This window comes from Cornus florida, unplaced genomic scaffold (assembly GCF_030987335.1).
Source record: "Cornus florida cultivar Cherokee Brave unplaced genomic scaffold, ASM3098733v1 CherokeeBrave_3.0.0_Hap2_Chr05, whole genome shotgun sequence".
Taxonomy (NCBI): Eukaryota; Viridiplantae; Streptophyta; class Magnoliopsida; order Cornales; family Cornaceae; genus Cornus; species Cornus florida.
This window is the reverse complement of record NW_026775575.1, coordinates 117,318,321-117,340,296: the sequence shown is the minus strand read 5'-3', so window position 1 is coordinate 117,340,296 and position 21,976 is coordinate 117,318,321. Positions and strand designations below refer to the sequence as shown.

At 32.1% G+C, this 21,976-nt stretch overlaps 1 protein-coding gene and 1 pseudogene across 1 annotated transcript; one reads left to right on the top strand and one right to left on the bottom strand.

Annotated features, from left to right (window-relative positions):
• Window positions 1-98: 98 nt before the first annotated feature.
• LOC132308940 (ras-related protein RABA1f-like) lies at window positions 99-6,209 on the bottom strand (annotated as a pseudogene).
• Window positions 6,210-19,371: 13,162 nt separating this feature from the next.
• On the top strand, window positions 19,372-20,540 carry LOC132310519 (RING-H2 finger protein ATL40-like). The gene has a single exon (XM_059808684.1). The coding sequence runs from the start codon at window positions 19,523-19,525 to the stop codon at window positions 20,246-20,248; it is 726 nt and encodes a 241-aa protein (XP_059664667.1). The 5' UTR covers window positions 19,372-19,522; the 3' UTR covers window positions 20,249-20,540.
• Window positions 20,541-21,976: the final 1,436 nt, after the last annotated feature.

Below are 21,976 nucleotides of genomic sequence, written 5' to 3'. Positions count from 1 at the left end.
ATCCTCAAAGAGGATAGTCACCCTTTACTGACATCTCTTCATACAACATGAACAAGAAGACAAGCTTACAAATATCTAGCTCGAGCTTTGTAGTAAACTTTGCACAGGAAAATGGATCAATCTATCATTCCATTACCGTAATACAATAACTAATAAATTATTTATGTGGACAAAAAACATCAAATTGAAGCACAGTGAAAGTAGAATGTCTTGATACATTTCCGAATCCAATCCTGAGCAATCAAATTTAAATTAACATGAAGGTGACTAAGAGGACAAAAGAATGCAAGAAATATCAATCCTAAAATTTGGAGCCTCGGCAAAACTAGGCAAATTTTGAGTGTCACATGTTATAAATATATAAGTTTTGTTGGCGATGGTTCTTTGTAATTCTAACACTCAGACAATCAAAAGTGTCCCATAACCACATTGAAATGGGAATCAAAGAAATACCAGTTTTCGCCACTGGTCTCATTCTTTAGATTATGCAGAACAGCACCCAACCTTTTTCACCGCTGATACATCATCCTTGCCGCCAACATTAATGGTTTGCCCTTTTGGCAAAGCTGCCGGATCATCCCCAATATCAAGAGCCTTTCTGCTAACAACACGATATATATCTGACTAAGCACTTCAGTGAGAGCATTTTCCACATTCATGGACTCCAGAGCAGAGGTCTCCATAAAAAAGGTGTTTTCTGATGTGACATCCTCGGTGGAAGCAGCCCGCGAGTGACGCAAATCTGCCTTGTTCCCCACTAGCATGATCACAATATTGGCGTCTGTCTGATCTCGTACTTCCTTTAGCCATCTCTCTACATTCTCAAATGTGACATGACGAGTGACATCACAAACAAGCAATGCACCAACAGCTCCTTGGTAGTATGCACTTGTGATAGCACAGTATCTATAACAAAGAATTTCAAGTGAGAAGACAATTTATTCTGAAAGGAATATTGACAAGAAAATACACTTCGTTGATTAATCATGTAGTAAACAACAGGGCAGATATATATAAAAAGAGAAATTTTACACAGCAAAGGAGTTAAGATTGGGGATAAGGGCAATGTTAGACCAACAACCAATAACAATTCATTTTGGAAGTCGAAACCTTTTAAAGGGTTCCTAGTTTGCTTGTTTGTTTATACAAATATACATACTTATAGCCAGCAATAAAAATTTGAAGAAACTACGTTCGGATAGTATCATCACCATGAGATGGAAACTTAGATCCAGAAAATGATGGAAGGTAGGTTATTGATTTTTAAGTTCTGTAACTCTCTCCTTATTATATGGTAATCGGCTGCAACCCAGAAACATCCAAGGATTGTTCAGAAGCAATAATACCCTTGTTTAATAGCAGACGGTGATAAGAGGAAAGAGTACTAGTCTATTCAATATCATACATTTACTCAATGTTTGATTGGTAGTTTTGACATTCCAAGTTTTCTATTTCTAGTCAACCAACTTCAAGCAAAAGTAGAAACATTCCAGAATAGCAGAAATGATAATCGTGGAGTAATAATTTGATTTAAACTCTACTCATCACTATAATCTAGTAGCTAATCTTGTCACACCCAATCATATAGCATCCCAACTTACCATGGAGTATGAACATGTACAACATATGCTTTGCATGGTCAATTGGTACACATAGAACACCATGAAAGAAACAAATGTACAAGGAAACAAGCAAAGCCAGGGACATCAATGGAAAATGTCTAGAAAGAATCCAATTTATTCAACTATATACATTACAAGCTTGTCTTGCAACCAAATTGATTTGGGGTGTGTTTGTACATCCCCTCAAATTTGAATGGTTCCATCATTTTGATTGGTATTCCTAAACTATCATCTAGAACTGAGCCACATATTCACTAATCATGATTCATGAGCCAGACAACAGACAACATAGGATTAAAAACTTTCAATCTTTCTACTCATTTCCTCAATTTAGTCATTAATAGACCAAAAAAATAAAAACAAAATCTTCTGATCTGAGACAGATAAACAAAAATTAAAGTACATTGGAAGACTTGGATGCGGACATGAATATCATGCAGACTGCATAAAGACTTGGCCCCTTGAAAAGAATGTTTGTCCTATCTGCAAAGCTACAGCTTTATGATCATATAGATAGTAGAGCTAGAAAGTCACTTTCAGAGAGGCCAAGGATGATGTATAGACTGTGTTTATTTCATTTGTTTCATTTATGTCTATGGCGGATGATGTATTGACGTGTTTATATATTTTAGTTGTTTCATTTATTAATTATCTCAGAAGGCTAGTGTTTTATTATTGTATTGTATTATTTTTGTCTCAGGCTTGCTGGTATTTTACTATTGTAGCCATTGGAATTGAAACAGACCTGATGCTTCGTAAGGCATTTGGCCAGTACATGTACAGAAATTGAAGAACGTGACTCGCCAGTACTTCTGAGCCAATCCACGGGGAGTATTAATTACAAACTCGCCAGTTTTTGGATCATAGGTGGTGACTGTTTCAAATCCTCATACCTGAAAAAGATAACCCAGGAAACAGTCAAGGAAACTGACGCAGAAGAATGGATGAAAATCAAAGAACAGGCCAAATACCCCCCATATTAAATGAAGGAACCACCTTTACATACATTACTTCCATGCTCAAGTTCAGTCATTGCAAAGCAGCCTTTGACTACGTAACTTTCAGTGTTTCTCATGATGGCGCTTTGTGCCAAAAAACTGGATGGCACCACCCCAGAAATGCATTGAAAAAGAGAGTCCTAATGATAAAATTTCTGTGATATACCACACTAAAATTAACAAACAAACACAATATTCCAAAAGTTGGACTTGTAATAACTAATAATATATGCAATTCAAGTTTATTTATTTTTTTGATAAGTAAATCAGCATTGATCACCAAGCTCCAAAAAATACCCAGACTAATTGATTGTCTGGCTAATATGATCAACAATTCCAGCCAGACCTAGCTACATGCCAATACCTGAAGTTCAATTAAAAATAAAAGTGTAAAGTTCATCATGGTCCAATTGCATTAATATATTTTTTAAAAGAATTTGATGGCCCCTGCTCCTCATTACATGAATAAGAGTAGGAGTCCACCCAACTGAAACTTGCAAACCAACTTGCATAACGTGTTTCCTCCCTCCTCAGTAACATATATGATTGAATTGTCTTCTGTTAGTTGTGAAATGATGATCACACATAGTTTAAAAGGGAAAAAATAAAAAATCAACACTATTGTTAAGGTTCATATTGGCAAGAGAAAAATAAGTGAATTTAACAAGAAATGAACAAACATAAAACTGGATGATTTATTCAGTTCACCCACAAATAAGCTATATTCGTGAGCAAAGACAACAAAAAGGTTCCACTATATATAATGAAGACGGTACTATGAATTTTTTCTTAAACTCAATCAAAGAAGGTATCCCATCCAAAACCCAAAAAGAGTATAATAAACTGAAACAAAACATCCAAAGTAAAAAAGTCAGATAAGACACATGTTTCTCCAAACTCCAACCACAAAATGCGCTCTAGAACCAAATCCAACCACAAAACGCGCTCTGGAACCATGTAAAGAAATACCCCATGAATTCTCCCATAAGCATAGAACCCCTAGCTACCTTGGGTATACTATACTCCTACCACGTACTCATTCTTTATAAAGCTCTTAAAGTGAATTCATTGTTGGACATGAATTATGATGATCTCTAATAGTTTTTTCTTCAAATCTGAAGATATTTCTGGAAATTTTGGGAGGTTTTTTATTTGAATCCTTAATTAGATCTTTTAAAGAGGAATTTTGGTGATACTTTTAAATCCTCATAGAAATGTGATGATATAACAGTATTAATGTCAGAAAGGATCTCTTCTGTGTAGAAAGAGATCCACCATCTGTATGATAATTCTATCATAACATAGGCTAAATTATTATTGTCATTCCTATAAAGGAATTTTAATGCGCAGATCCAAGGAATACTAAACCTAATAGAACCCTTCGCTACCTCAGGCATACTCCAACTCCTCTACCACATACTCAATTTTTATAGAGCTCTTACACCAATTTCTTGTTGGACAAGGTTGTTTAATTTCTTTAGTATAACTCTGTCACACTAGAAAAAGTGCTCCAAAGCCACGTAAAGAATTACCCCACAGGTTCTCGCTCACCAGCATGTGCTCTCACAGGTCCAGAACCCCTCCTATCTTGGGCAGTTGGGCCCACTCAAATTTCTAACACAATCTCATCTGTTATGGAATCGGGAAACTAATTGGCCATCCAAGGACAGACCCAGAAAATTATGTAAGGAGACGGCCTATGTTGTGGGGGCAATAGTGGGATTATTCAGTAATTTCATTGGGGGGCAAATTAATTTTTTTGTAGGTATGTAATACAAAAAAAATAAAAAATAAAAAAAAGGTGGAGGAGGAAACTGCAGGTATAAAAACCAAAACCAAAAAAAAAAAAAAAAAAAAAAAATCTGTGGGGCCCCCACTGGATTACAGGTAGGTCCGTGGCTGTGACCATCAAAAGAAGAAAAATCTTAAAAAGAAACTCATTATTTTATTTATTTTTTTTATTTATAACTGAAACCCATTAAATTAAAGAATATGAGACAGAAATCTGGCCGGCCACATTTCGGAGAGAGAGAGAGAGACAACCATGTTCTTATTTATTTGATTCACAAATCAAATGAACGGCCACCAAGCTTGGACAAGTACATGGCTTAGTTAAATTGTGTTATTTTTTCTACATTTTTTCTTTTTTTTTTTATAAAAAAACATTCATTTGTTCAACATGAAAATTACGGAAAAGGTGAGGTGTGAAGGTTTTTTAATTTCTTATTACATTTACAGAAAACATTTTGAAGCGAAGATGCTAAAACAGAGGAGCCTAATTGTATGATGTTTTCACAGAAGGAACAACTTTCAGGGCAGTCAAGCATTTAACACCATCACATAAAGTTGCTACTATTCCCAAGTTCAGCGCACTCTTCCAATTTTTTATTTCACCAAACCGGGGTGTCGGGGCTTTGCCCAACTGATCCACGGGACTGTGCAAGGTGCCCCGCACGGATTAGGTAAAGGTTGGACTATGCCTCTCGCGTGGCTCTTAAAAAATTGTTTACACTTAAGAAGAATTGATCTTTAAGACCTGCTTTTCCCCCTAGGCAAACCCCTTGCGGTTTACTCTCTTCCTATTCAAGCTTTCTCTCAGAACCAAGAAAACAATCTACTTTTCCTTTCTTTTCCTCCGCTCAATCAGCAACCAAACAGGAAACAACACCAACCAACATTCAGGATCACTCAAAAAGGATTAAATTCAGGATAATAGCATTAAAAGATCATAGAAAAAGAAACTATAACGGACCATAGAAATGAACACCAAGCTTAATGGCAAGTTTGTGATCATACAAACCAACGACCTCAAAAAACGCGAACTTTCGCATATCAGCATCGGGCCCTTTGGTCGTAAGCCACCCATCTAAAACCCCACGATCCAGCAATTACCCAATTCGCCTCATTGTCAATTCTCTCTGCTGCTCCATCGACTGATTATAGTCTGGCGACACGAAAACTTTCCCGCCCCTCTCTCTAGGGAAGAACAACTTGCTCTGTATCATCAATTCGAACAACCAGTCCCTGTCCTCCAAATTGTGGCCGTCCATCAGCTTCCGCATGGATCTGGTGTCGAAATCGAAACGTAGGAGAGCTCCGGAGGAGAGTATTGAAGACGTACGGAGGGAGGTGAATGAAGATTTGGGTGGTTGAGGTGTCTGGCGAGGACTAGGGTTCGAAAATTGGCTTGATCAATCGAAGACGAAGATTTGGATATGGTTTTAGAGTTTTATAGAGAGATTTGAAGCTTGAGGTTATAAACGCGTTGTGTTGGTGATATTGTATGGACGCAAAGCGAAAGAGAAAACTGAACTTTTGTACTATAAGACTGGATCTCAACTTAACTTGTTTTGTTTCATTTGTATCTTTTGATCGTCACTCTTTTTCCATTTAGGCCATGAAAAAGTGTCTAAATTATTATTCTAATTTGTCAATTTTTCCCTTTGCGTTATACAAAATCTAATAAAAAAAAAAAATTTAAAAAAATCAAAACTCTTCAGCACTGACGCATCAATGAATATTGGTGTTATTGGCTCCCTATTATACGTACAGATATAATCCGATTAAGAGCCGGTTGCATAATATCACTTCATGTATACCATTTTTGTCTTTATTTCGGTATGGATTTTTGATTAGTGTACCATCTTCATCCCTATTTCGGCAGGTAACTTATCAATTCTGCCATACGTACTAAAATTAGCAACAGGGTAGAGTTGGCTACACCCTATTTCGCCCTGTTAAAAATTTCGTCATACCAACTCCGTTCTAATTTCGGGACGGGTTTATAATTGGTATACCATCCCTGTCCCTATTTTGATAGACAAAATACTGACTCCGTCCCGCATACTTCGTTCAATTGCGATAAAATTGAAACTATTGAATTAATTTTTGAACTTAGGATAGAATACCAAGATCTTGAATCCTTGATTGATTCTTGAAGATTGAATCACGTGCACAATTGTGAAATTTTAGTAAGTAGTGATTCTAGCGAATATTTAGTCAAAATATATTAATAGACACTTAACTTTTATATATATATATATATATATATATATATATAATCAGGGTCGGGGCAAGGGTGGGGTGAGGGCATCACTAAATCCATCCCCCGCCCCAAATGAAATAGAAAGAGTAGGAGGTTGTCTTGGACATTTTCCTTGTACAAACGTAACCTTTCTCTATGCTTGACCTCATTCTCGAGCCACCTTTCGTTTGTGGTTGTTTTGGGGATCTCCTGTTATCCATTTCAGGTTTTTAATTCTTTTACCAAATTCGCCTCAAACCCATTTATGGAGTTACTAAATCCGTCCCATTAGGAGCAGAGCGGGGCGGAAACCTAACAGAATGGAGGAAATTGCTATACCTAATACGCACTTCATATAATTGCGGGGGAGAGGTGGGTTATGCCACTTTTATTATTTAGTTAAAAAAAAATAACACAATGTGCTCCAATTGAACTAATAAATAAGTTGGTTCAACTTTTAAATTACTAAGTATTGAATATAAATATATTAACAAACATTTCTAACAAAGTAACAAGGGTTTTAAAAATATTATATATATATATATATTAAAAATATTTATATAAGCAGGACGGAGTGTTGACGATGGAAGAAATCATTATCAGAATAAGCAGATCGAACAACATGCATTAATTATGTTGAAGAATTGAAGAAATACTAAACTCATAGAATTCAGAAAGATTTACCAAAACAGAAACAAGAAATTAAAAAGCTTCCCAAGAACATATAAGACTTTTATTTATTAAATCTCATTTTTCTGGGATAAAATTTCTCCATAATAAAATAGCTAACTTTATAATTAATTATAGTGAGAGTTGGCTTGGATAGAGGGTAGTGATCGATCATATTGAGAGAGAGATCAAAATTTTGCCATAACATGCACATACTCCCACAACATTGATCATAAGTAGGTAGCTAGTAATGATGTGGTGGAGGGGGAGTTGGTTGAAGTCTACAATTAGTGTATGGTGGTGGTGATGGATCATCGTCTGGTGTATGGCAAAGTGGTTTAATCCTATTACCATGTGGTGGTGGTGGAGTTCGAATTACTATTGGTTGATGATCAATGTAAGATTATTTATTTAATTGTGGCCTACATAATTTGGACATGTGACATATTACTTGGTGGCTAAGTAAATAGATATCAATTAATATTATTTATTTTTGGTCAACTTATAATTACCTTTTTGGTAATTACTTATTGGAGAAGTGTTTTTCTTACTTATTTCTTACTTTGATGGAAAGTAGAATTATATTACTAAAAGGAAAACTGATCCTCTCTTTGTGATAATTCTGAATTTTTTTATTTTAACTTATGATTTTATTATTATTATTAATTTTATTTTATTATTAGTTTTGACGAAGAAAGCAACTTACAGTCGAAGGTGAGAGAGAAAGGATGTAATAGTGAATTGTTTTGGCTGGTCTCACTTAAATTGTAAATGTGAGTTTTGATTTGATATTATTATTGTTTTTGTATATATATGTTATCTATATATATATATATTGTAACTTGCCAAGAGAGAGGCACCCGCCGAAGAGAAAAAGGAGAATGGAAATGTAATGGTGATGATACTTTTTTCGGGGCCCACAAGAAATGGTTTAATGAGCTTGACTTTTGTCACATGATTTATATATATATATATATATAGATATTGTTTATTGAACCATAAAATTGGGCAGCAAGGCAAAACATAATGAGGAAGCAGAATGGTAATGATGTGGTGTGGGTCCTACGGGTTGATTTTCTGTCAAAAATTCTTTGGCGTTGGTTTTGTTCACGTGGGTTGTAGTTAATGTAAGGACGGATTGTGATATTGTCTGATATCCTTTGAGGGTGTGGTGAGCAATATTGACACGTGTATGGAGTTGGTGGGTGGAGTCGGTGCATTCTCCTATGTATGTATCTATCTTGTGACTTGAGTAAGCAGTATAGAAGAGAGAGAGAGAGAGAAACTGAGAGTGAGTTTTAAGGAAACACAGGAGCCGAGAGTGGCAGAGAAGCCGGAGCTTGAGGCTTGATGATTTTTTAATGTAGGGTTCTCTATACCTTGAATGGCATGGGGAGGTTTTGCTTTAATGTTTTTAATTAAATGCATATATATTAAATGTATATGTTTATGTTGTGAAGCTATTTTGTTAAACCACCGTGAAATTCTTGTTATGGTTTTTCCTACTGGGACTTTTGTCTCACCACCCTCCAGTTTCAGGTACTGAAGATGAACTGGAATTGCTAGATTCGGGCTTAGGCTGAAGAGTCGTTGTTGCAGGATTTTATTTATTTACTTGGAGATTTTTTTTGTATACTTAAGGAAATTGACTTTGTATAAAAGAGAGGGCAATTTTTATGATCCTGGGTATATTTTGATATGTATTGATTTGTATAAATTTGAGGATGTTGTTAGAATTTCTGGGGCGTGACACTCTCTGCCTTTATAAAAGTGCATATACTCCATCAATTATGTACTATTAATGATACAACACGTAAAAGTTTTATGTGTGCAAAAGGCCAAAAGAGAGAAACCAGTTTCCACATTTGCCTGTTGATCAGAGTTGTAGATTAGTTCGTGGTTAAAGGATCTAGACGTCGGATTTAATCTCAACAAAGTTTGATATCTGAATCGAGGTATTTATATCTAACCATTTATTTATGCATTATAGATATGTGAAAATCATGAAGTTCTAAGATATGGGATTCATGTAAATTTGTGATTAATGGCTTAACATGAATTATTAAAATTTTCATGTGGTATCAGAGTTTATGGTTTAGGAACTCGTTATTTTCCACTAAAGTTTGCATAGATAATATATATAAATTAAAATTAAAATTAAATAATTAAATTTGTTGATCAAAATCGTGGCTATGATTGTATAATGTCCAATTAGTCTCCGGAGTATGTTTTTTATCAGTTTGTTTACCAAAGAATTTATTTTGGTTTCCTACCTTGATTTCTGTCTCTGTATATTTGACTTGAAAGTTACTATATATATGTAAGCATATGTATATATAACTTTATTGGTTTGCATGATTAAATAGATGTTTCTTGAAACATCACTTCTCTAGCATGTATATTTTACACCCAAAAACTTTCTAGACCTACTTGTGTGGTGGATATAAATATATATATCATTATATATTTGTTTTATATATATAGTGATAATTGATGAATGAGAAGCATGGCACTGTATATGAGTATTTTTAATAGATTATTAAATACATAATGTACGTGATTTATTTATTTTAGGAATTTGAATTTCTAGAATAATTTGTGAGTTTAGAAATTTAATCTAATATTATTAGACATGCAAATAACTTGCTGTTTTATACCCAAACATACATACATGATGAAGAGTCGATTTTAGATTGATTCAATTATGATCTTTAAGTCTGAAAATAAAATAATATGTTTTATTATGTATATAAAATAAAAAGATATTTTCTATGAAATTTCGGACTATTAAGTTTTTGATATCGAAGTTGCTTAAACTTCAATCGACAATTATGAGTATGTGTGTATAATGTTAAATGGGTAAATTAATGATTAATTAGTTACTAATTAATTTAATATTCATATTATGTGAGGGTTAATAGTTATCAAAGTGGCCTAACCATAATGGTCGACGAATATTAATTTTAGTAGTAAGTATAACTTAATAATGAATTAATCTCTGTCTAATTTAATATTCATATTATGTGAAGATTGGTAGTTACCAAAGTGGCCCAATCATAATGATTAATGAATATTAATTTTTGTAATAGACATAATTAATCATAAATTAGTTACTATCTAATTTAATATTCATATTATGTAAAGGTTGGTAACTACCAAAGTGGCCTAACTATAATAGTTGATGAATATTAATTTTAGTAGTAAACATAATTATAATATTTCATGAATTATGATGCTTATTATTTTTTGTGATATTCATGAATATTGAGTTTATTTAATTATGAAAAATAATTCTCCAAAAGGAATTAATTTTCAAGTAATTAAATGAAAATTAAGGGATTGCATGTATTTTTTAATTAGGTAGATATAGGATATCCAAAGGTAACTAGTCTATTTAATTAAATAATACATTGCCAATAAAGATATACATATAAATACAAATGAGTATCATTATTAATATTTTATAGTTACGACCCAAAGGGGTACTATAGTTATACACTATATTTATATTTTTAAGTTATATATAAACGTGTTGTTAACTCAAAGCATTATTGTTGTGAGTATTTTATCTTAATATGCATGCTACATCTGTTCTAATTCTCAATAGGACTAATTTCTCATAATTGAATGAGTAAGTTGAGTTCAAAATTTAGATGTGTTAAATCTTGATTTAGCATTTTAAATTGAGAAATCTACTATTATTACTCATAAAGACAGTGAGGGAGAAAAGATTTTCCATAAAGTTTGGGAGAGATCAAATAGAACGAAAACATTCTTCTAGTCAAAATATTCCTTAGCACTATCACTATGGGAAACAATTATTCACATAACTATAATGCTTAATCTATTCGATCTCTCCCAAACTTTATGGAGTATATCACTACTATGCAATTTTGTTGGAACTCTTACCATGTATGGGTATGTTTTCTTTTGGCTGACTAATGTTGATGCAAAATTGAGAACATTATGAATGATTGTAAATGAGAATTTTCTTATTCAATTTATTCTCAATTTCTTGTCTATTCAATATGGGTCATTTCGAATTAACACTATTAAGACAAGTGGAAGTTAATGAATTGACTATTATGTTAATTTAGGAGGAGACAAGGCTTAAGTAGCAAGTAATCATTATGCTCATCTCATGACTCAAGAAGTTAGAAAGAAATTTAGGAATAAGCCTGAAAGGGTATTAAGTGAGCAACCCTCAAAATTAAAAGATTTAGGTTAATCTACTAAAAGAAATGAATGTAATAATGAAAAAGTGTCATTAATGTATTGAACACTTTTAAAAAAATTACATGAAATATAAAGAATGATTCGAAAAAGAATGGTAAACTTTTGGTTTTTGTATATTTCAAATTACTTATTGAAATTATTTCTAATACATGATAGGTTGACTTAAGTACTAATATTTATGTTTCTAATAGATGCAAGAATTTCTTATGGCCTAAACCACAAATTCAAATAATATTTTCTTATTTATGATAATTGGGAAAAAGTTTTATTGAAACCATTGTGATATTATGTTTAATGTTAGATAGTGGATTTTATTTAAATTATTTTAAACTTTTTATATTTATTCAATTTCCTATAATTTGATTTTTATGTTAATGGTTTTTCATTTAAATTTGATAATGATATTTATTCAAGAAATTCTAATTTGTGAGTTATGGTATTATTGTTAATGATTTCTGTAAATTCAAACTTGATAGTTTATTTATTAAAAAAAAAATCTTTTGATCTTACATCATAATGTTAGAACTAAGCATAACTCAATTAATAGAAAATTTATCTTTCTTATAACATACAAGACTAGGTCAATATCTAGTGAAATGTTAGGAAAATTAGTAAAGGATGTGATTCTTCTGAATCTAAACTTTATTAATTTTGATGTGTGTGTGTGTGTGTGTGTGTGTGTGAATTGTATTAAGGGTAAACAAACCAAACATACAAAGAATGAGCCACAATAAGTAAATAGCTTCTTGAAATTATTCATACAGACATTTGTAAACCTTTTAATGTTCCATCTTTTGGAGGAGAAAAGTATTTTATCGCCTTTATAGTTGATTTTTCACATTATGGATATATCTATTTGTTGTATGAAAAATCTCAAGCAGTGGGTACTCTTGAAGTATACATAAATGAGGTTGAAAAACAATTAGATAGAAAAGTGAAAATCATAAGGTCATATAGAGGTAGTAAATATTATGGAAAGTATGATAAAACAGGTTAATATTATAACAGTTTGTTAAACTCCTTAAAATATATGGCATATGTGCTCAATACACTTTGCTATATATGCCACAGCAGAAGCGTGTAGCTGTAAGGCGTAATCGTACTCTTATGGAATTGGTTAGGAATATGTTAAGTAATTACTCGTTACCCATAATGTTGTGAATATTAAGTAATCTAAAGAGTACAAACTTATGGAATTGGTTAGGAATATGTTAAGTAATTCCTCGTTACCCATAATGTTGTGGATATTAAGTAATCTAAAGGGTATAAATTTTACTATCCTAAACATAGTACGATAATTATTGAAACCGGTAATGACAGATTCATTAAGAATGGTGAAATCAGTGGGAGTGATAAAAATAAGAATTTGATCATTCCAGAAGTTAAGGTACAAATCTCTTTACCCATAACTTCTAAGGAAATAATTGTTCCTTCAGTTGTTGAATCGTATAACAACGAAGAACAATTAAATGATTAACAACTCTATAATGAGATTGTCATCAATGAATAGATTTTAGAAGGTTAGTGGGAGTAAGTTTATATTTCTGATTCTATATATTGATGATATTTGATTTACTAGTAGTGATCTTAGTTTATTATATGAAACTAAAAGTATCTCTAAGAACTTTGAAATAAAATATATGGATGAGGCATCCTATATGATAGTAATAGAAATATTTCATAATATATCACGTGAATTTTTAGGATTATCTCAGAAAAATATATATTGAAAGAGTTGTAGAAAGATTTGGTATGGAACATTATTCAACCAGTATTGCTCCATACATAAAAGGGGATAAATTTAGCCTAATGCAATTCCAAAAAATGAGTTAGCTAGAAGGTAAAAAAGCGAAAAATATTCCTTATGCATATATTGTGAAGTTTGATGTATATCCAAGTTGGTATGTGATAAAAATTATATGCTCACACTTAGAAAGACATTTTTTAATTGGTCATTTGTTGTTTTTTTTTTTGGCTGAAAGAACAATATTATGAAAAAGTATAAAGTAATTTTTTTATTACTTTGTCTATTATGAATTTTTAATTAGTAGCATACTTTGAGGCTACAATTTATAATTGCAGAAGTTATTTCAGGATTTGGAGTTATGGGTACTATTTTCAGATTGCTGAAAATTTATGCTGCAATTGTTGATCTTCTTGTATGAAAAATGATAGGTATTCTAAAGTTGAAATACTTTATCATTAAAGAAGATGTTTAGAAATAACGAATGTCTATTGAATATAGAAGCACACATCTTATGATTGCAATTCATTAACGAATGGACTACCACCCAAGACATTTATGGAACATGTTAAAAGAATGAGTCTTGAATGTAGTCAATGATGATTATTTTTTAATTGTGGATTGTTTAACAGTGTTTATATATATTTGACATTTTACGCTCATTAAATGTGTTTCTGATATTTCCATTTAGTTAATGTACATGTACGTATTGCTTTAATAAGTGCTAATAGGAATAGTCTTGGAAAAGACATTATTGTTAGATCATTATTGATACTTCTCTTTTATAGACTATGTTAAATGAGTTACTAGTATTGTGGTACATGGAAGGGACTGTGTCATTTAGGGACACACAACCGCCATGACTCACATTGGTAGTTTGTTTACCATTGTATTTATGATGATCAACTTAATACCTTAATCTGATTTATGGTGCACACTAATGACTATTTTACTAAACCACTACATAAATTATCATATGTGCCAAGTGGGAGAATGCAAGATTATTTTTTTAATTGTGGCCCACATGATTTGGACATGTGACATATTAGTTGGTGGCTAAGTAAATAGATATCAATTAATATTATTTATTTTTGATCAACTTATAATTACCTTTTTGGTAATTACTTATTGGAGAAGTGTTTTCTTTACTTATTTCTTACTTTGATGGAAAGTATAATTATGTTACTAAAAGGAAAACTGGTCCTCTCTCTATCTTTATAAAAGTGCATATACTCCATCAATTATGTACGATTAATGATACAACACGTAAAAGTTTTATGTGTGCAAAAGGTCAAGAGAGAGAAACCAGTTTTTACCTTTGCCTGTTGATCAGAGTTGCAGATTAATTCGTGGTTAGAGGATCTAGACGTTGAATTTAATCTCAACAAGTTTAATATCTGAATCGACGTATTTATATCTAACCATTTATTTATGCATTATAGATATGTAAAAATTATGAAGTTCTAAAATATGAAATTCATGTAAATTCGTGATTAATGACTTAACACGAATTATTAAAGTTTACAATCAAATCCATATATGGATGCAGCTGCTGAGTTTTGCAGAAGAAGGTGGCGACGATCAATTTTATTATCATCATTGGGCATGGCTGAAAGCTGACGTGCCGCCTCAGACGAGATAAAGAGCACGAAAAAAGTGATCAGCAGAGATACCCGAGAAGCAGATGAAATAGCCATATGTATGATGATAATTATATCATGTGATGCTTAATTTACTTAATAATGGAACTAATTAGCTAGCAAAGAGTGCTATTTATAGGCCGGCTGGACCGCATATATGAGTGCATGTAATTAATTAATGCACTATTCTTTATGTGATTAATTACATGCAAATCTGAAAAAATAAAATAAAAATACGTGCAAATTTAATGGGAGAAAGAGAGGCCAAGTGTACGTGACTGTGTTTGTATATATATTTATGAATGTTTTTTTCTTTTTTTTTTCTCTTTTTTTTTTTTTTTTTTTTTTTTTTGGTGCTGCTTGAACATTTTAAATACTTGGTATTAAATATTAAGTATTAAATGTTTTAATATAATATTAAACATTTTATAGTATTAAATACTTTTTTTTCAAAAAAAAATGTATTAAATATTTTTTCCTCAATTAATGGTGGTATTAAATATTAATATTTAAAGTATTAAACATTTTTTTCCGGTAAAAAGTATTAAACATTAAATACTTGGTATTAAATAATAAATATTACAAGAACTAAATATTTTGTATTAGTTATATTATATATTGAATGAATAAAACTGTCCAGAACGGATGAAGTTAATTTAAATATCAAATATAAGAGGTAATGAATGTAGATTGTAGACCTCACTTTCTTGCACAGTATATATATATAATATAATAATGAGTGTAGACCTTGGGGCGACAGTATGGTTGTTTTGTTTGACCTGAACGTATTGTAAGTCGTAACCCTCCATTTAATATTCTTTGGATAGTAAAAACGTAAATCTTTGCAGTGTGCAGTACTTGTGGCTTTCTATCCATTCGTATTGTGGAATTTTTTTTTTTTTTTTTTTTTTCCCCTGAATGATATTGTGGCTTGCCATGGGTTTTGCAACGGGCCGGATTAATAATTTGGATTTGTAAAAGAAATCATTTGAGTTGCTAAAAATATCGTGAGTTATTCAATAAACGTTTTTAAAAACACTTTAATTTTCATACCATTAGTGATTTACATTTATTTTTATTTTTTTATATATATTTGCATTTTCAAATTTACTTTTTCTTTTTAGATTTTTCATTTACATTGGTATATGGTAATTAATTTTTATACACTTTTACTAATATTTTGTTCATTATTTGCCTAAAGCATTTTATATTTTAACACATTTTTAACTTTTTACGTTTTGAAATTAGATTAAAAGTTTCTTGATATACTTGTAACAACAGTAGGGAATAATTCTTTTCTAATTTTAAATTGAATAATTAGTAATAATACTTGTCTCACAAGAATACAATAATTAACAAGTAAGAAATTTAACCATGAGAAAAATAGTGGGAGTGAATCATCTCATAACTTTCAAGAAACCTACACCATTATAATAACTAAACTATATAGATATAGATTATTTGGAATAAATATGACAATAAAATTTTAATTTTTATATGAAAATAAAAAATTTTATATGAAGGTGAGAATAAAATTCTATAAATTAATTTGTATGGAGATGACAATAAAATTTTTATTTTTATATGACAATTTTCAAATTTACAATGTCATTGTTATATATATATATATATATATATATATATATATATATATTTAATGGTAGATTAAGAGTTGTAATTACGTGCTCCTTTTTATCTAGTATAAAAAAAAGATGGATATATTTGCTACTTGCATGGGGAATTATATTATATATTTTCATTGCGAGTGTCACTATGGTTAACAAAAACGAAAAAAACAAAATGACCCATTTACCCGGAGGTCCTTGGAGAGAAACACAAAATCTCAAATGAAATTAATTGGAATGGTGGAGAAAAACTAAAATCTCAAATGAAATTTCAGGCTTTAATTGACCTTAATATTCATTTTTTATTCTTATCCTTTGTTTATTGAAATTTCCCTTAATTAGAGGTTGTGCTTGTGTTTTCTATCATATATTATTAAATTCTTTGTGGCATTAGTGTGCTTAATAACCAATGGATTTATTTCAATCCTTATTAGTCGACGACAGCCCGAAGATGAGCATATATATAAAACAAGTCCATTTTTGCTTAATTTGTACAAGCCAAGCCAAGACATATTAAAAATTGTTATCCATTAATGGTCATACAAGAAATCAGAACGTGGTATACAACTAGTAGCTTTTTGGGAGATATAGGTATATATATTTGCTAGTTGAGCAGGCGTGAGATATGTGAATACTAACCGGCGGCGGAAAAGAAGCTAGCTTGCTATCAATATTATTCTTTGACAACTCTGGAAGCTCGCGAAAAGCACGGAAGCGATGAACAGCACGAAGAAGAAGACGACGACGAAGAAGAAGAAGAGCAGGAATGCTAAAAGCACCCGTGCAGCAGCGATTGAATATTTAGCCATGCTTAATAGCTTGAACTACAAGGGATATGGATGAGAAGTGAGGTAGTATAGTAATATAAACTTGCATTGTAGCAAGAGTACGTTATATAGTAGGACCATGTAATTAATTTGTACATTTAATATGGCATTTGATTACATGCAATCTATATGTAAATATATTTCTCTCTTTTATGTCTGGAAATTCAGATAATATATGAAGAGAAATTCACAAAAATTACAGAAATGTACAATTTTAAACTTGATGCTCTAAATAAGAAATTTTAAATTAATTAAAGTCATGTATGACGAGTGTGATGATTTGATCACATTGAAATGTACAATTACAAAGTTCAAACTTAGATGCTCTAAATAAATTGGGCTTGATTTAGATTTTAGAATAAATAAAATGGGAAAGACTTTCTTAATCAAAACCCCAAAATGAAATTAAGAAAAACAAAGCCGACTTTTATCTTAGAATACAGTTTTTCTCTTTCAAACCTTTGTAGGCAGGTAGGTAGGAGGGCTATGTAGAAAGAAGATGTTTACAAATCTTCATCCTTTTTCAGTTTTTCCTTATTATATATAGGAAGAATTAAGCTAAATAAGAAAATTTTACATAACACACACACACACACATATATAATTATGTATATATGTTATATTCTTCTAGAGAGTTCTCCCCTCCAAGTCCTGTAACGATGCATTGTTTATCTTATAACAGTCAAAATTGAAAATTATGTCGATCATTTATCACAAAAGTCCCCCTTATTGACTTTGGAACCTTCAACCTTCTCCCTATACTTTAATGCTCAGTAGAATCAAGTCTTTCACCTGACCAACACCATCCACATTTTACTCTATATTTGTACACCACATAATTAGCTATTACAATTTTATGAAATACATTTTCATATATTTTTATTTTTATTTCTACGTGGCACCCTTTATGCATTGAAAAAGTTTCAAAGGGCAAAAATCAGAGTTTCTTGTAGATGATCACTTTATTTAAAAAATGATAATAATAAATAAATAATCATTGCTTAATAACACTAGCAACGAATTGTCACTTGTACAAAATAATATACATAACCTGAAAAAATCAGATCAAAATGTTTGTGGAAGCATGAAAGAAAATTTTGATGTGGAGTTTTGATTGTTTGATCTTTATCTAATTAAATAAAGAAAAAATATATATAATTAAATGAATAAAAACAAAACTAGTCCTTTACTAAAAGTTTAAAAGAAATTTATGAAAAAAATTTATAGAACATGAAACTTAAAATTTATCTCATTCTCTCGCTTATTACCGTCAGCTACCATATAAAAATCTCATAAAGAAAACTCCCAAGAATCATTTAAATTTATGAAACATAGGCTTTGAACAGGTCTTCTTAAGGCATTGATTAGTAAAGTAGTTTACCTAATAATCGAATATACATAAAATAGTATATTTTAATATATATATATTAAACAAGTCAGTTCTGGTAAAGCATCATCATAGACCCTATGGTGATTGGCCTGGGAAAACAAGGACAGGTACACCATAGTTATTCAATTGGCTCATGATTTTTCTGATTCTCTCACCCAACCCACAGCTATCAGCCAAGTCCTTGAAAAATAAAAGATGATTGCATCAAAATTCCATATGTACAATGTAATATAAAGGCGAACCATTGATTTCCATAAAGTGTCCAAATATACTTGACCACTAAAATATCACAACAATTTTGCAATTATATTGCCCCTTTTTTTCATACATTCATACTAGATTTTGCTAGCTAAAGACCAACAATTATAGATGACAGGTTAAACATGCTTTTGTTGTTCTAGTTTCATCCCCACTTCTTGTCCTAGAAAAGTTTTTTTTTGGTAAATTTGTTATTGCCTTTTTTCTAATTCTCTAATTAAACCCTTCCCTTTTTACAGTACAAAAGAACCAAAACACCTTACTACAATAGCAAAGATAGAAAATACACTAACATGGAAGAGAGATTTCAACATTCAACAGTCAACCTCTTGAATAAATATAAAGTCAGTTTCTTTTCCTTTCACAACAAATAGAACGAGGGTAAACTTAGAGAACATGTTGAGAGTTGTTACACCCCCAAACTTGAAACACCATAACCAAATTATCCACTCCTAAGCCCCTTCTTTCTCCGGCTGGCTCATCACCGCCATGGATATGCACGGTGATCATAACGACGATAATCCTCCCTTTGATTTCCCTCATAAAAATACAAATGATTTCAATAATAAGATCATACTCACTGTGATTATTTCATTATCTGTTGTTGTTCTTCTTGTTATCATACTTCATATATATACAAGATGTGTCCTACGGCGCCAGGCATCCCGGAGGGCGGCCATATTTCGACAACTAGGTCTGGCAACTGCTCAAGTGCACTCGTCCGAGCCGCCCAAGACCGGGCTTGATCCATCTGTCATTGCTGCCCTACCAGAATTTCTTTTCAAGCAAGATGGCACCCAAGATGACTTGGGCACCATAGAGTGTGCAGTCTGTCTAACTGTGTTGGTGGACGGAGATATGGCTAGGCTTCTACCAAACTGTAAGCATACTTTTCATGCAGAGTGCATTGATAAATGGCTGATTTCACAACCAACATGTCCCATTTGTCGCACTGAGGCTGAGCCACTGCTCATTCCCGAGCCCAGGGAGCAACCCACCATGGATCCACCCACTGCTCCACCTCTAGAACATGTGAACTCTGCTTTCACAAGCGCGGAAGGGACATCAGATGGTGCAGTACAATTGTCAGCTAAGGTTAGCGGATCGAACTCGCGCTTGAGTTCATTTCGGAGGATGCTTAGCAGGGAAAGGTCGTCGAGAAGAGCTCAATCCTGTGGACAAGATGATGGTGTTGAAGATCTTGAAAGACAATGATTGTGGGTAATAATAATTTCTTAATTTCTTCTATATTAATTTGTGTGCTTTTTTGAGTTTTGTTTTTGTATTTGTTATTATAACATAACAAACCATTACATGTAATGATTTTAGTTTTTGTATATGTTGCTATTACAAATCAAAACATCCCGATACAAAATGGAGATGGATTTTCTCAGCTCCGGTCATCCAAAGTTGTTTAGAAAGGTCCGTCAAGAGATCATTCGTCAATATGCTTAAACTTATGGGTCTATATGTCATTAATTGTCATTTTCACTTGGTCGTAGGACTTGGTATTTGGTTACCTAAGATGATTATGATTGAATATAATAGAGACAGGTAAGGTAAGGTCCAGCTCATGTGAACCAAGATCCCTGCTAAGTGTCATTGTATTCTCTTAATCAATAAAAATATCTCATAGATATTTTTATCTCCGGAAACTAGGATTTTCAACACTTGCAGAATAGACAGTAGGAAATGCATAAAAAAATAAAGTAATTAATTACATGACCAAAAAATAATTCTTCTGTTATTGGACGGCTTCATTTTAAACTATCATGTTCCAATTGGTTAGGACACCCTCTGGAGAGTAGGTTTTATGAAATCACCTTTTTAAGGTATATAAATATTATGTTTGGAATAAGGGATTTAAGTTGTTGAGTACCCAAGACCCCACGCCGCAGACCAAAAAAGACTGTTCGCACAAAACAAAAGGGATTCCTCAAGGGTGCCGAAGCTGACTGATTGATGAATTGGTAAATTCAAGAGTTCCATTTCATAACTGCGTTACCCACCCATTTATTCTAAAAGCTTAAACTGTTAGAGAAAGTGTAATTTAAATATATGAATCTTTCAACACGTTCCTTTACGCGTGGCCTTCTTTTGGTCCAACATGTGTTTTTCAAAAAAAAATTCAGGGTGACGGTGAAGTTTGAAGTCGAGATAACTACCTATCTACTCTAAAAGCTTAAATTGTTAGAGATGGTGTAACTTAAATATATAAATCTTTCAACAAAAAGCTTTAGATCATAGAGCAGGTAATTGTTCGACTTCGACTTAAAACTTCAACCACTGAATTGCCTTCTTTCCAACCAAGATTCTAATTGAACGGGAGTTGTCACCTTCTTCACTTCCTAAGTCTTAAACTTAGCCCTGCCCGTCTATCAGGAATTAGCCCCTCCATAGGCTCCATTTATTCACATACGGACACGGCAGCCTCAGCTTGGCACCACAACCGTTCAAAACGACTTTTTCACTTGATTATTCAATGGTCTATCCATGCTGCTGCCTTATGCAGAAGGCTTTCTCCACTCGCGAAAACCACATGAAAGAGCGGCAGAGAGAGGAAGCATATGCTTGGACGCTCTAGGGATCTCTCCCAGTTACTGTATAGCTACTGACGATGTTCTCTCCCTGTTATTTCTTATTTCTTACTTCTTATGAAGTTACCACTAACCTTTTTACAACTTCATCTGGTTAGACTTGAGGTTGGGTAATGATGATTTTTATTTGTTCACGCTTGCATAATTTGGATTTATATCAAATTTTAAAATCCTGCACACTCACATAATTTGCAAACAACTAAAGCAGGTAGTGTGCATAATTTGCTAACAACTAAGCAGGTTGGGTAATGATCTCTCCCAGTTACTGCATAGCTGTTATTTCTTATTTCTTATGAAGTAACCACTTACCTTTTTATCGTGTTAGACTTGAGGTTGGGTAATGATG

Excerpts from the sequence above, each read along its gene's own strand:
- LOC132310519 (XM_059808684.1), top strand. The coding sequence starts at position 19,523 with ATGGATATGCACGGTGATCATAACGACGATAATCCTCCCTTTGATTTC.